Source organism: Palaemon carinicauda, chromosome 3 (genome assembly GCF_036898095.1).
Source record: "Palaemon carinicauda isolate YSFRI2023 chromosome 3, ASM3689809v2, whole genome shotgun sequence".
NCBI lineage: Eukaryota > Metazoa > Arthropoda > Malacostraca > Decapoda > Palaemonidae > Palaemon > Palaemon carinicauda.
Window position 1 is genome coordinate 177,893,875 of NC_090727.1, and position 12,149 is coordinate 177,906,023.

General features: G+C 50.0%; 1 protein-coding gene across 3 annotated transcripts in view; it reads left to right on the forward strand.

The window, feature by feature from the left end:
- LOC137638797 (metallo-beta-lactamase domain-containing protein 1) overlaps positions 1-12,149 on the forward strand; it is an 89,405-nt gene that overhangs the window by 36,825 nt on the left and 40,431 nt on the right. For all 3 annotated transcript variants that reach the window (XM_068371168.1, XM_068371170.1, XM_068371169.1), the window contains exon 3: positions 1,427-1,591. In XM_068371168.1, coding sequence (XP_068227269.1) covers positions 1,427-1,591 — 165 coding nt within the window. The remainder of the gene's footprint in view (positions 1-1,426; positions 1,592-12,149) is intronic.

The window sequence follows — 12,149 nt, forward strand, 5'->3', positions numbered from 1 at the left end:
CTGCTGCATCATCCACCTCATTAGGTTGACCCCATCAGTGTGCATCTTTTCAGGGAGGACTCCCCTAGTAGAGAATCAAGCCAGAAGGCACTTCCTTCTCTGCCTCACAGTTGGCAGCCATTGAGTCTTCTGCCATGGTCACTCTCAATGTAGTCTCGTGGCTTGACTTTTGTCAGTTTTTGGGATGTACTTTGCAAGAATAACAATATTATTGACCCCCTGAGTATTTGGAGAAGTGCAGGAGTTTTGTGCTGTCTGGTGGGAAGGCAGTGATCTTGGCACACTAGTTAGCAAACCAGAGAGCTAACTGGGAAGGCAGTGATCTTGGCACATTAGTTAGCAAACCAGAGGGCTAACTGGGTTTTATAGAGGGAGGATACTTTGGTTTCCCAATTCTCAAAACAAGTTGATCCAGACGTATAGTAGCTCTGACACTCCAATATATATCTGCCCAGGTGACCCTGTTTCTCCTTCAAAAGAGTTGCTGTATATGTAGATGGCAGTGAAAAAGTGAAGAACTGCTTTACAGGACTACCTGGCTCTTCGAGAATATCTGTCACCAGACCTTTGAGTATAGTCATGTCTGTGGGATCAGGGAGTAAAGAACAACGCTACGATCTTCCCTAGACCCCATTAAGGACCACTTGCTCCCTCTTCCACTCGAAGGGATCCTGTGCGTACACAGCCCTTTCAAGGCCCCCAACTGGGTCAGATAAGGAAAGGAGGTAGAGGAGTATGCTAACGTCAGTATTTCCCCTCTCATGCTGGCAGAGTAGGGGGATGCCTCTCAATCCAGTGGGTAACCTGGCAGAGACAACCAAGTGAAGTACCAGGTATTAAACAAGCAGTGGCTTTGACCCTATCATCCTACTAATCAGTATGTTGGACTGATGGGAGGTTGCTGGAGTCATCTCCCTCTTTCCCATGTGTAACCAAGGAGACTCATTTTCCAGTGAAGAAAAAGAACCAACCGTTTCTGTTCTAGGGGTAACTCTCACCCACTATTCTAAAGGATGAATGGTTTGTATACATGTAGGAATAAAGAATAACATTTGTAATTATCCTAGATATACAAAGCTTAGTCCTTTGAAATTAAACATCCCATCTCAACCAACTGTCTCTGTCCTGAGCTGAAGGTCAAAAGTGGAGAGTCTGATGCTCACCCCCAGTCATTAACTACCATGTTTGCAATTTTGACAGTTGTTCCAGCTCCACTGAAGACATTCCTCTACTGTATTTTAAAGGACTCAGAAAAATACTAAATTATTTTTTAAATGTTATTTTTACAATTACTTGTAAATGTTATGTACAAGTATGAGATTAATTAATTGCTTCAATTGAACTATTCATGAATATGTTGAAAAATTACTATGTCCAATATACTGTCAAACAATGTGCTCATATTTTTTTTTTCTAATTTTCACAGGCCTTGAAAAACATGATTTGAAATGTGAAGACATCAACTATGCAGTTGGAACTCATGGCCACTCAGACCACTTGGGAAATCTGAATCTTTTTACAAACGCAAAGCATATTGTAGGATTTACAGTCTCTCACAAAGATGAATTTTTCATTCATCCTTTTGAAACAGGTACAATATTTAATTTTTAGGTTCCCATACTTATTTATATATGTCATTGAAGCAACCTTTTCAATATTATGATTTTAATTAAGAAAATAACCGAGCGACTGATTTACTAGGTTGAATATATGTTGATTTTCCTGTGGAGAATGTTCGGAAGGCAGTAGTTTTTCCATTATTTTTCATCACCACCTTTTAACAAATTTGTAAATTCTTGCTATAAAAAGCTTCAAGTACACTTATTACATGAAAGATAACCATTAAAACAATAAAAATATTCAGGCATGTTGCACTATACAGGAAAGTTATACTTCCAGTCTAAGAAATTCTTTTGACTTTTCATGGTAAATATAACTTATCATCAGGTTGTCAAAATTGAAATATCCGTCACTTACTACAGTCGGGTCTAAATAGTCTCATTCTTCCAGTAATATAAAAAATCTCGATTAATAAGGGAAGAACATATTTTATATGACAAAAAATGATTTGTTCCGTAACCGAAATACAAACCACGCTATTTACAAAGGGTATTACTTTTAGCGTAGCTGAAATGGCGAGCCATTAGAATTTAACGAGGGTGTATTACCCCCGCGCTAGTTAGCGGGGGGGTAGGGGAGTGGTAGCTAGCTACCCCTCCTCCCCCTCACACACAGGTGAATACCCACTTTCACTTTTGGCTCGGACTGTGACAGACGTCTCTGTCTTGGTCCTCGCTTGGCAGCCATTGTCTGTTTTGTCTTTACTTAATCGCTTACTTTTCATTTACTCATATATATGTAAACATGTTTTCATGTTTGTATATATATTTGAGTATAGAAATAAGTAAGTTTCCTTTTCAGATGTGTGTGTGTAGTGTACGATATCTACGTGGAGGCCTCGGCAGTTAGGCCACCACGGCGTATTTTTATGGGTGGCTATCGAGTTTGACTTATGTCTTTCTCTCTCTCTCTCTCTTGAGGTCGTTCACCCTTTTACTACGTGTTACTACGCCCTTGTAGCCTAGCTTCCTTTCCGTGTGGGGGGTTGCTACGCCGTACGTTTGTCTCAATTAGTTATGAATCTAATTGTAGTTGTTTTTTGTTTTTCAGCTAGTAGAACGATTCCTTTCGGGGTTTTCGTTCTTTCTTTAGTGTTCATTCATTTTTAAATTACATAATTACATAGTTACATAATTATAATTGTTATAATTCTGTTTTGGTTACAGCTCTCCTTCCGCGAGTGTAAGTGGTTGTGAGGGCACGTGCCTGTTGTGTAATTCTTGTTCCTTTCCCTCGGGATTCCTCTTCGGAGCCTTCCCGGGGGAATGAATGTGTACTAATATTATTTGTTTTATTTTTTTACAGTTACCGATCTAGTTCGTTTCTGTAATATAGCAACGGTGTGAGCTGTCTGGTTGAGTCCTGGGGATTCAGCTGTTGCTGCCTCCCCCTTTGTATTTTCATCAGGGGCGTGTCTCCTTCTACTGGTAGTACTCCCGTGACGACGGACAGCTCTCCAGTTCATTTTAGAACACTCAGGAGGCTTGCCTCCTTGGGCGGATAACTTTCCTTCCGAGGGAAGTTTTTCCTGTCCAGGCTTGAGTTTTTCCCCTTTTGGGGGGTTCTTCTCTTGCCTTTTTTTCGTGCGACTATGCTCTTGGTGCTGAGCGGTCGCACCTGCAGTTTCGCTCAAGGGGCTGGGCAACTGCAGGAGCTCCTCTTCGGAGGATTGCTCCTTTTAGGTCACTGGCTGACCAGTCTCTTCCACGAAGTGTTTCTCTTTCGTTCGCGAGAGAGTACACTCATAGAGACTCCTCTTCGGAGGTTTCTTCTGTTGCTGTTGGCCTCCCTCGCCGTAAGGCCCACCGTCCGCCTCGTCGTAAGGGCCTCTCATCTCCCTATAAGGGTGCTTGAGGCGCCTTTTTCGATCTCCGTTTGCAGCCTACAACTCCTTTTTCTCGATCTTCCGCCTTGGTGCAATGGACAGCAGTCTGATCTCGTCTTCCGACGGGCAACGGTCTTCCCGACGGGCAACGGTCTTCCCGACGGACAGCGGTCTTCCGACGGACATCAGTCTCCCGGCGGACAACGATCCCTTCGGGGCAAAGGGTTACCCCCACGGGGGTTCTTCCCTTGCGTGTCAGGGTTTCCCTGCGCGCCCTTCTGCTCATTCAGCGCTCTCCTGTTCGTCAGCGCTTTCAAGATGATCTTCCCTGCGGTTCCTGTTGGTTCCTGTTACGCGCCCTGTGCGCCCACGTTCGCCCTCGCGATCTAGAACTTCGGTTCAGGTCAGGGTCAAGGACTCTTCTTCTTTGCGCAGGCTTCCACGCGTAGCCTTCTGCTCGTCAGCGATCATCAGCTCGTCAGCGATCATCAGCTCGCCAGCGATCATCAGCTCGCCAGCGATCATCAGCTCGTCAGCGATCATCAGCCCGCCAGCGATCATCAGCTCGCCAGCGATCTCCGGATCGCCCACGTGTGTTACAGCCGGCACGCCAACGTTCTCCAACACTTCTGAAGGAACATGGTTCGCCAGCTACTAGCTCACCTGCGCATGCTGATCGCCATCGCGCGACCCTCAACTGCGGATGCTGATCGCCATCGCGCGACCCTCAACTGCGGATGCTGATCGCCATCGCACGACCCTCAACTGCGGATGCTGATCGCCATCGCACGACCCTCAACTGCGGATGCTGATCGCCATCGCGAGACCCTCAACTGCGGATGCTGATCACCATCGCGCGACCCTCAACTGCGGATGCTGATCGCCATCGCGCGACCCTCACCTGCGGATGCTGACCGCCATCGCGCGACCCTCACCTGCGGATGCTGATCGCCATCGCGCGACCCTCAACTGCGGATGCTGATCGCCATCGCACGACCCTCAACTGCGGATGCTGATCGCCATCGCGCGACCGCACACCTGCGGATGCTGATCACCATCGCTCAACCCTGCGCATGCTGATCACCATCGCGCGACCCTCAACTGCGTATGCTGTTCGCCATCACGCGATCGCCCACCTGCAGATGCTGTTCGCCATCGCGCGACCGCCAACCTGCGCATGCTGATCACCATCACGCGACCCTGGTATGCTGTTCACCATCACGCGACCCTGCGCATACTGATCACCATCGCGCGACCCGGCGCATGCTGATCACTGCTCGCGATGGCTCACCTTCGCATACTGCTCGCCAACGCACGATCGCTCACCTGCGCATACTGCTCGACCATCGCGTCGGCATAACACAACGCGCCATCGCCAACCTGCGCGTTAGCGCTCACCAGCTCACCACCGATCGCTTGTTGATCCATATCGCCAGCGGTCCTCCTCGCCCACGCGGCAGCGCGTTTCCTCGCCATCGCGCTAACGCTTGCGTTCGCCGCCTCGGACTCGCTCTCATCCACCTGCCCACCCTCACGACCGCTCGCCTGCGCGCCCGCGCGACCGCTCGCCCGTGCAACCGCGCGACCGCTCGCCCGTGCAACCGCGCGACCACTCGCCTGCGCGCCCACACGCCCACGTGCCTGCACGTCTACGCTCATGCTCTCCAATGTTCGCCCACGCGCGAACCAATGGTTTTTTCCATCGCGCAGACGGATGGTGTTCCGTCGCGCGAACCTACAGTGTTTCTTCGCACAAATGTCGGCTTATTTCTTGCAGTATCCATTGCTCGTCTATGGGTTATCGCTCGCCGACCACCAGGAATTCCCGTCGCGCGAGCTCCAGGGCAATTGCGACCACGATTCCCAATGGGGTTTTCGCAGCATGACCAGCCTGGCGAGTTCTTCTGGAGCGTATTTCCAGAACACTGCCTCACCCCGTAAACACAGAGCATGGCACTTGCAAGAATAGGAGAAACTTAAGGGAGATCTGAGCAACACTCCTCTATTCCTGAACCTGGGTTAGCCCTTCCCCGTCATTCCCTGGAAGGGTTTTTGGCGGGGGGACTTTCCGTTCGAGATTTCTCCATCGGACAAGGGGTGACTGCTTACCTCTTCCTCTGGGAGCTTACCAGGTTCTTTCCCTCCTCGGTTACGGCCCGAGGTTTGGTTCAAGGAAGCTACAGGAAGATCAAGGGTACTTTCCTCCTCTCGAGCTCAGGCACCTTGGCCTTTCGTCGTTAAGTATCTAACTTGCGGACAAGCTCGATGTTGTACCATCTGGACGCGCTGACTGAGGGCTTCCTTCGGGTGTCTCATCTGTGGAGGTCGACGACCTCAGACACCCTTCCATCCTTGAGAAGAGTTTGTTTGTGCCCAAGGACAGAGACTTAGACAGCTGCTGTGCGGAGTAAATCGACTTCCGGTTTCACTCCTCCAAGGCGCTTTCTTCCAGACTCTGCAGGGCTCCAGCGCCCTTTTCTTTCAACCACGTCGGCCTAAGTTATTGGCTACGACAACTGGGACAAGGTGTCCAATTGCAGTTTCCTCCTGTCAGGAACAGATGGCACGGGAGACTCCCCCCGGGGGGCATAGTCCTAAAAGGAGTTCACGAACTCTAGGATTGCAGGTTTTTCGCTGGGAGGATGCTTAAGGTTACTCATCCGAATGACAGCTTCCCGATGCCCATTCCCGCACAATCTCTGTGAGTAGCCAAGGATATCGCGCCTGCCGTCTCTGTCAGCGAATTCAGTGTCTCTGAACCTCTATGCCATAGCGTCAGCAGAGTTGCCCGGTTGGGCAGAATGATCCATACCTTAGGCGAAGGTCTTCCTTAGGATCATCGACGGCTTCACCCCCGGCCCCCTCAGTCGATCCTTTCTTGTAAGGAAGGATCTGAGAGGGGATGTCCATAGTCGACCTCTCAGCCCTGATCAAGTTTGTCGAACAAACTTCGGCCAGCGTAGACCAGCAGAATCGATCAGACTGGTAACGAGGCGACAGGACTCCTTAAACCCTGGATCGGAAGGACGGGTACTTTCAGTTTCCATTCCATCCATCTTCCAGGGTGCTCGTCGAATTCAGCCTAGACTGCAAGTATTCCTGCTTATGATGCAGTGTGGCTATCCCGCCGTGGCATAGCAGGTTTGTTTCCCCAGAGAACTCTCCCTGCCTTCCTCTTGGCCGCTCAGGTGAAGGCTTCTGCCTCCTCTGCTGTTTGGAGGGCTGGTCAACTCCGGTAGGCTCGGGTTTCGACCTTCTTCAGCGCCGGGACAAGCTTCCGGATGCTTACCATGAGTGTGGGCTCATGGTATTTTGCTTGGAGCCTTCTCTTCCTCTGCCTCAACATCTGGAGTATCTGGCCATGATATTGAGTCAACCGCCTTACCACATTGGAAACCCCGCTTCTCGTCCGTCCAGCGAGGTTAAGCAACGTCGGTACTTGGATGGGTGACCACCTGGGGACGCCAGATTCTGTTACCACATCCTCCGAGCCTTCCTTTCGGTTGACTGTGGCAAGACTGAGGAGAGTCGCAGTACCTGTTCTCAGTCAAGCAGAGTTTTCAGCCCTACCTTGGAATGTTTCCTAGTTCTTCTTTCCTCATTGACTCGTCTATAGTCCGAACGGTCGCCTCAGGATAAGTTCCATGTGGGGCGATCCAAGTTCCGGTGGCTTCAGGCAATGTTTAACCGGACTCCCTGGCCCTATGGGACCAGCGGAACTATTAGACCTGCAATGGGTGTTGACCTATGAAGCCTCTTGATGGTAGTGGATATTCTCGTCCTTTCCCCACATTCTTGATGCGGTTCTCGGACTCGTCAAAGGAAAGGGGGGGGGCATGCTCCGGTCCAGGCCTATGGTCAAGACCTGAAGGATACCTCTCCATCATTCAGGCAGGCTTAGGGGCCTTAGTCTGGCCCCTCTTCAGATCCTACAGCTCCTGCGCGTCGACTTCATTCTAACCAACAGGGGACGCATTTTCACACCTTCACATCTTGCAGTAGAGATACCGGGATGATTGAGATTCTCTCAATACCACCATCGGCTCTCTCATTCCAGGCAGGGGAATGTTTTTCTCAGACTATCCGAGCAGAGCCTCATAGAGAGAGTGTACCTAGGGGTCTTTGACCTTGGGTAACCAGCAAGTGCTGGTCTGGGGGACCTGATCGCGACAGCTTGGAACCTCAAGCTTCCGCTAGTCTTCCCCCCAGTCTCAGACCCCGAGACTCTGGCAAGATGCATTTCGGTGATGGTGGGACAACTTCGACGCCTGCGACTTCCCTCCTTTTTGTCTGCGGACAATGGGTCTCAACAAGACCAGGTTGTCTGTCAACCTTTCAATGGGAGAGCTCCACTGGGACTATGCGCAGAACGGTTTCTGGACCCTCTGCTTCCCCTGACGGAACTCCCGGGAGAGCTTCTCCCACGGCGCAGACTACTCAAGCAACCACACTGCGACATCTCTCCCGAACCGGGGCGTCGCTTCGGCTTCATGCCTGGAGACACTACGCTTCCTCCTCTAGAAGAGACAACCCGCTACAGTCGCGGTACGGAGGTCGCGTCATCTGCGATAGTCATCCACAGGGGTCTCCCAGGCAAAGTGAAGAGTCTAAGGTGGTTGGTGCCGTGGGAGATATACCTCTTCCCTTGAGGCCTCTTCTCCAGCAATAACGGTCTTATTGCCTTTCGGCGGGAGGAAACTCCTTTCCGCTCTCGGCAATGAAGCCTGTCGCTCAGCCTTTCCCTGACCTTCAGGCTTAAAGGAATAACTTTTTCCTGCCCGCTGGATCTATCCTCGCTCATGCGAAGCTACGATCGTCCCTGCCCTAGTCGGAGGAAGACCTCCAACTTGGAGCATGGCTCGGACTTTTAGTCCTTTAAGAGATCTTCTCAAGACCCTTTTACGACAGGCCTCGGATTGTATTCCGCCTTGGGTCTTCTGCTCACTCTGGCCACGGCCAGTGTGTAAGCAATCTTCTTGGTCTCTTACTACTCCCCCCTTTCTAAGGAAGAGGGGAAGGCAACATTCAGGCTCGCTCCTGAGTTGTTGGCTAGACTCAGAATCTGAGGGTCCCGGCCCTTCGGTCTGATTCATTCAAGATTTCGAGTCTCCATTCTGTGTCTGATGTCCCAAGACCTTCTCTTTCTTGCCAGTAAGGAATCGAGAGGTTAGCGCTGGGAACAGCTGCAGTTTGTCCTCAGTTGCAGCCGATTTGGGAACACAAGGAGGACATGGGGGGAGAGTCACCAGTATACCTCTTCAGCCCGGACTCAAGGACATTCATCTCGACCTGTCTTCAGACCCTCCCCCGTCACGTTGCCCTACAGCACGATGTTGGATACATCGCAACGTCCCTCGCCTTTGAGTAATACTACTCTGTGACGCAGGTGCTACAAGCTGGAGTCTGGAAGCGTCTGATGACCTTTGCAGCCCGCTTCCTGCAAGGCGTGACCCACAGGAGTCTCGATACGTTTTCTATCGCTCTGTGGTGGCTACACAACAGCTGGTCTAACCTCAGGCTCCTTTTTGGACAGGTAGCAGAAGGTTGAGGGCATTGTTATCAGGTTTTAGTCTGCATGAACGAAAGAAGTATGTCTGGCCCTTACTTCTTTCTTCATCATCCCCTCTACGGGGAAGCAGCATCCTGGTCTCTGCATAGCTGACCTCGAACCTCTGCAGGTAAACCATGCTTCCTTGTGTTCCGAGTATTGAGTCAATACTGTCGCGTCCCCCATACCCTGACGAGGTGGTATTGGGAACGTCCTAACCCAGAGTTCCTTCTGGAACTCCAGGTCAACTGCCTAGGACGGGTCACACTTCTTCCTTCACACACAAGCTTACGTAGGCCACATGGTTCCTTGCGGAGCAAGGAACTTGTGAGGTGCAGGGACTCCTTTTCTCGAGTGCGACTCACTCGGATTCTGAGTCCCCGGGTAAAGCCAAAGCCAGTATGGCTGGGGACTTTCCACCCTTCCTAAGGGATAAGACACCCTTTGTAAATAGCGTGGTTTGTATTTCGGTTACGGAACAAATGACAAATTCGAAGATAATTTGTATTTTTCCTAACCATACAAACCTTAGCTATTTACACATATTTGCCCGCCAGCCCTTGTCCCCCAAGACAAGTCCTACCTCTAAGTGAAAGTGAGTATTCACCTGTGTGTGAGGGGGAGGAGGGGTAGCTAGCTACCACTCCCCTACCCCCCCGCTAACTAGCGCGGGGGTAATACACCCTCGTTAAATTCTAATGGCTCACCATTTCAGCTACGCTAAAAGTAATACCCTTTGTAAATAGCTAAGGTTTGTATGGTTAGGAAAAATACAAATTATCTTCGAATTTGTCATTTTGTTCTGGTGCAACATACAAACCCTCTGCTCTTTACTATTGAGTATTTATTTCGGCGAAGCTGAATCCAGCCGATAAGCTTTTCTTTCAAGGTACAATATAACTACTCACTGCTAGTTAGCGGGGTAGGCTAACCCCCCACTCCCACCAGCACTAGCAAATAACCATCACTTTTTAATTCAGCTCGGTGGAGTGCAGACGCGTCTCACTCCCGTTAACAATCATAAAAAATTTCCCAACTGGCCTAAAGCTAAAACTTTCTATCTTTTCCTTTTACAGGTGTCTGTGCCCTTGAGGATCCTTATCATGCGGATTTGGCCAGCCACACGGGTACAAAAGATCGCTGTTGTGGCACCTTCATGTCGGCAAAGGAGACTGAGCCTCACGGTTTCTGTCCAGCGTGCTAAGGCCATTCGTGCCCGCAGGAGTCTCCTCGTGCAGTGTGTAGGGAGTGGTTGCCTTCCCAGTGTTTGAGTTTTAGCAAATGAAAGAAAAAGAAGGCTAAAAGAGACTCTTCCCCCTTGAGGTCAGCCTTGAAAAGGAAGAGGACTCGCCGACTTTCTCCCTCGACTCGATTTCATCATTTCGACTCTGCTCAAACGGCTTTCTCTGGGAGACGGTCGAGTACGAGTGATGCACAGGTGAAGCCGGGAAAATCTTTCATGAAAGCTCCCTCAGCGGTCTCCCCCAGAGGCCCAGCGGCGCGATCCTCCACAGGGGAGTCTCTCAGACAATGCCGTTTGTCTCTTGTGGCCTTCCTTGAGGCTAACGGGTATTCTGTCAAAGGAAAAGCTGCGAGAAGTCTTATGATTGGGTGTGCTTGCACACTCTAGCACTGAGACTTCTTCTCCTCCTCGCCCCAACGTTCTCCCTGCTTCAGGGAGGACAGGAGCAGTTGAGGACGAGCACTCCTTGGAGTGACTTGTCGAGAGATTTTCCGGTCTCATCAACACGCTTCGGCTATGTTCCAAAGGTTGTTCAGGGAGTTGATCCTCTGGCTGGGTTGGCCCGTACGGAGGAGAAACAAAATGCGCAGCCTGGATGTTCGCCTTCAGGTGTTAGACAGGCTACTTTTCTAAGGGAAGACAACCATTACCACCTCCTGATTATTATTATTATTACTAGCCAAGCTACAACACTAGTTGGAAAAGCAAGATGCTGTAAGCCCAAGGGCTCCAACAAGGAAAAATAGCCTAGTGAGGAAAGGAAATAAGGAAATAAATAAATGATGAGAACAAATTAACAATAAATCGTTCTACAAACAGTAACAACATTAAAACATATGTCATATATAAACTATAAAAAGACTTATGCCAACCTTATCAACATAAAAACATTTGCTGCAACTTTGAGCTTTTGAAGTGCTACTGATTCAACTACCCGATTAGAAAGATCATTCCACAACTTGGTCACAGCTGGAATAAAACTTCTACTGTCAAGTTCCTCGCCTGCAGGGAGACGCTCCGTCATAAGGGGAAGGGGTTGAACGACTCTCCCACGTGTGGGAGAGACATTCTTCTCCTGAATGGTCACCCCCAAGGGGTTTCCACCGAAGGACGTTATATTTGTCGATGCCCTGCTCCAGTCCATCAGAGCCTAGCTTTTCAGAGCTGGATGATGAGGAGGTTACTATCTCCCCCCCCCCCCCTTAGTCATTGTGCTCACTGGGCACAGCGAAGCTCTCTGCGTTATGCTAGGCCAGTCTCTTACGAGACCGAGCATAAAGGTACTAACTCGCCAGAGTTAGAACCTGCCTCACTGCTGTCGCGCAAACGCTCGGTCCACTGCCGTCCCTCGCCCTTCGGGGAGAGGAAAACAATGTGCTTTTCTCCATCGGGAGATCAATCAAGCTTGTTTGATTGAGTCGAGTAAGCGTTATAACCCTTACGAGAATGAAGCTCCTAGGGGTGTGAATAAGACCTTGCTCATCTTAGATCCCTACCCTAGGGAGAAGAAGCAGGTGTGGGCAGGCAAGCTAGCACTTCCACCAGTTCTTTTGAGGACATTGCGTAGTGCTGATGAGTGACAACACTACAGTAGTGTCCCACATAAACAAACAAGGAGGTACCTTTTCACAGCACCTCCTTCCAACACCTGTGGGACAGAATGGACGTGTATACGTTCCTTCCCCGCCTTCTGCATAGTAAGGAGGCTATTGAATAAGGCAAGTGCATTGCAAGATCTAGCAATGACCTTCATAGCTCTGCTGTGGTAACATGCTGAATGGTTTCCAGACCTTCTTCATTTGCTCACAGAGGCACAAAAAGAGCTCCCTCCACTTTCCAAGCTACTCAGACAACCACACGTGAAGATATTCCATCAAGCAATTCCATCGCTACGTCTTCACGCCTGTAGGTTA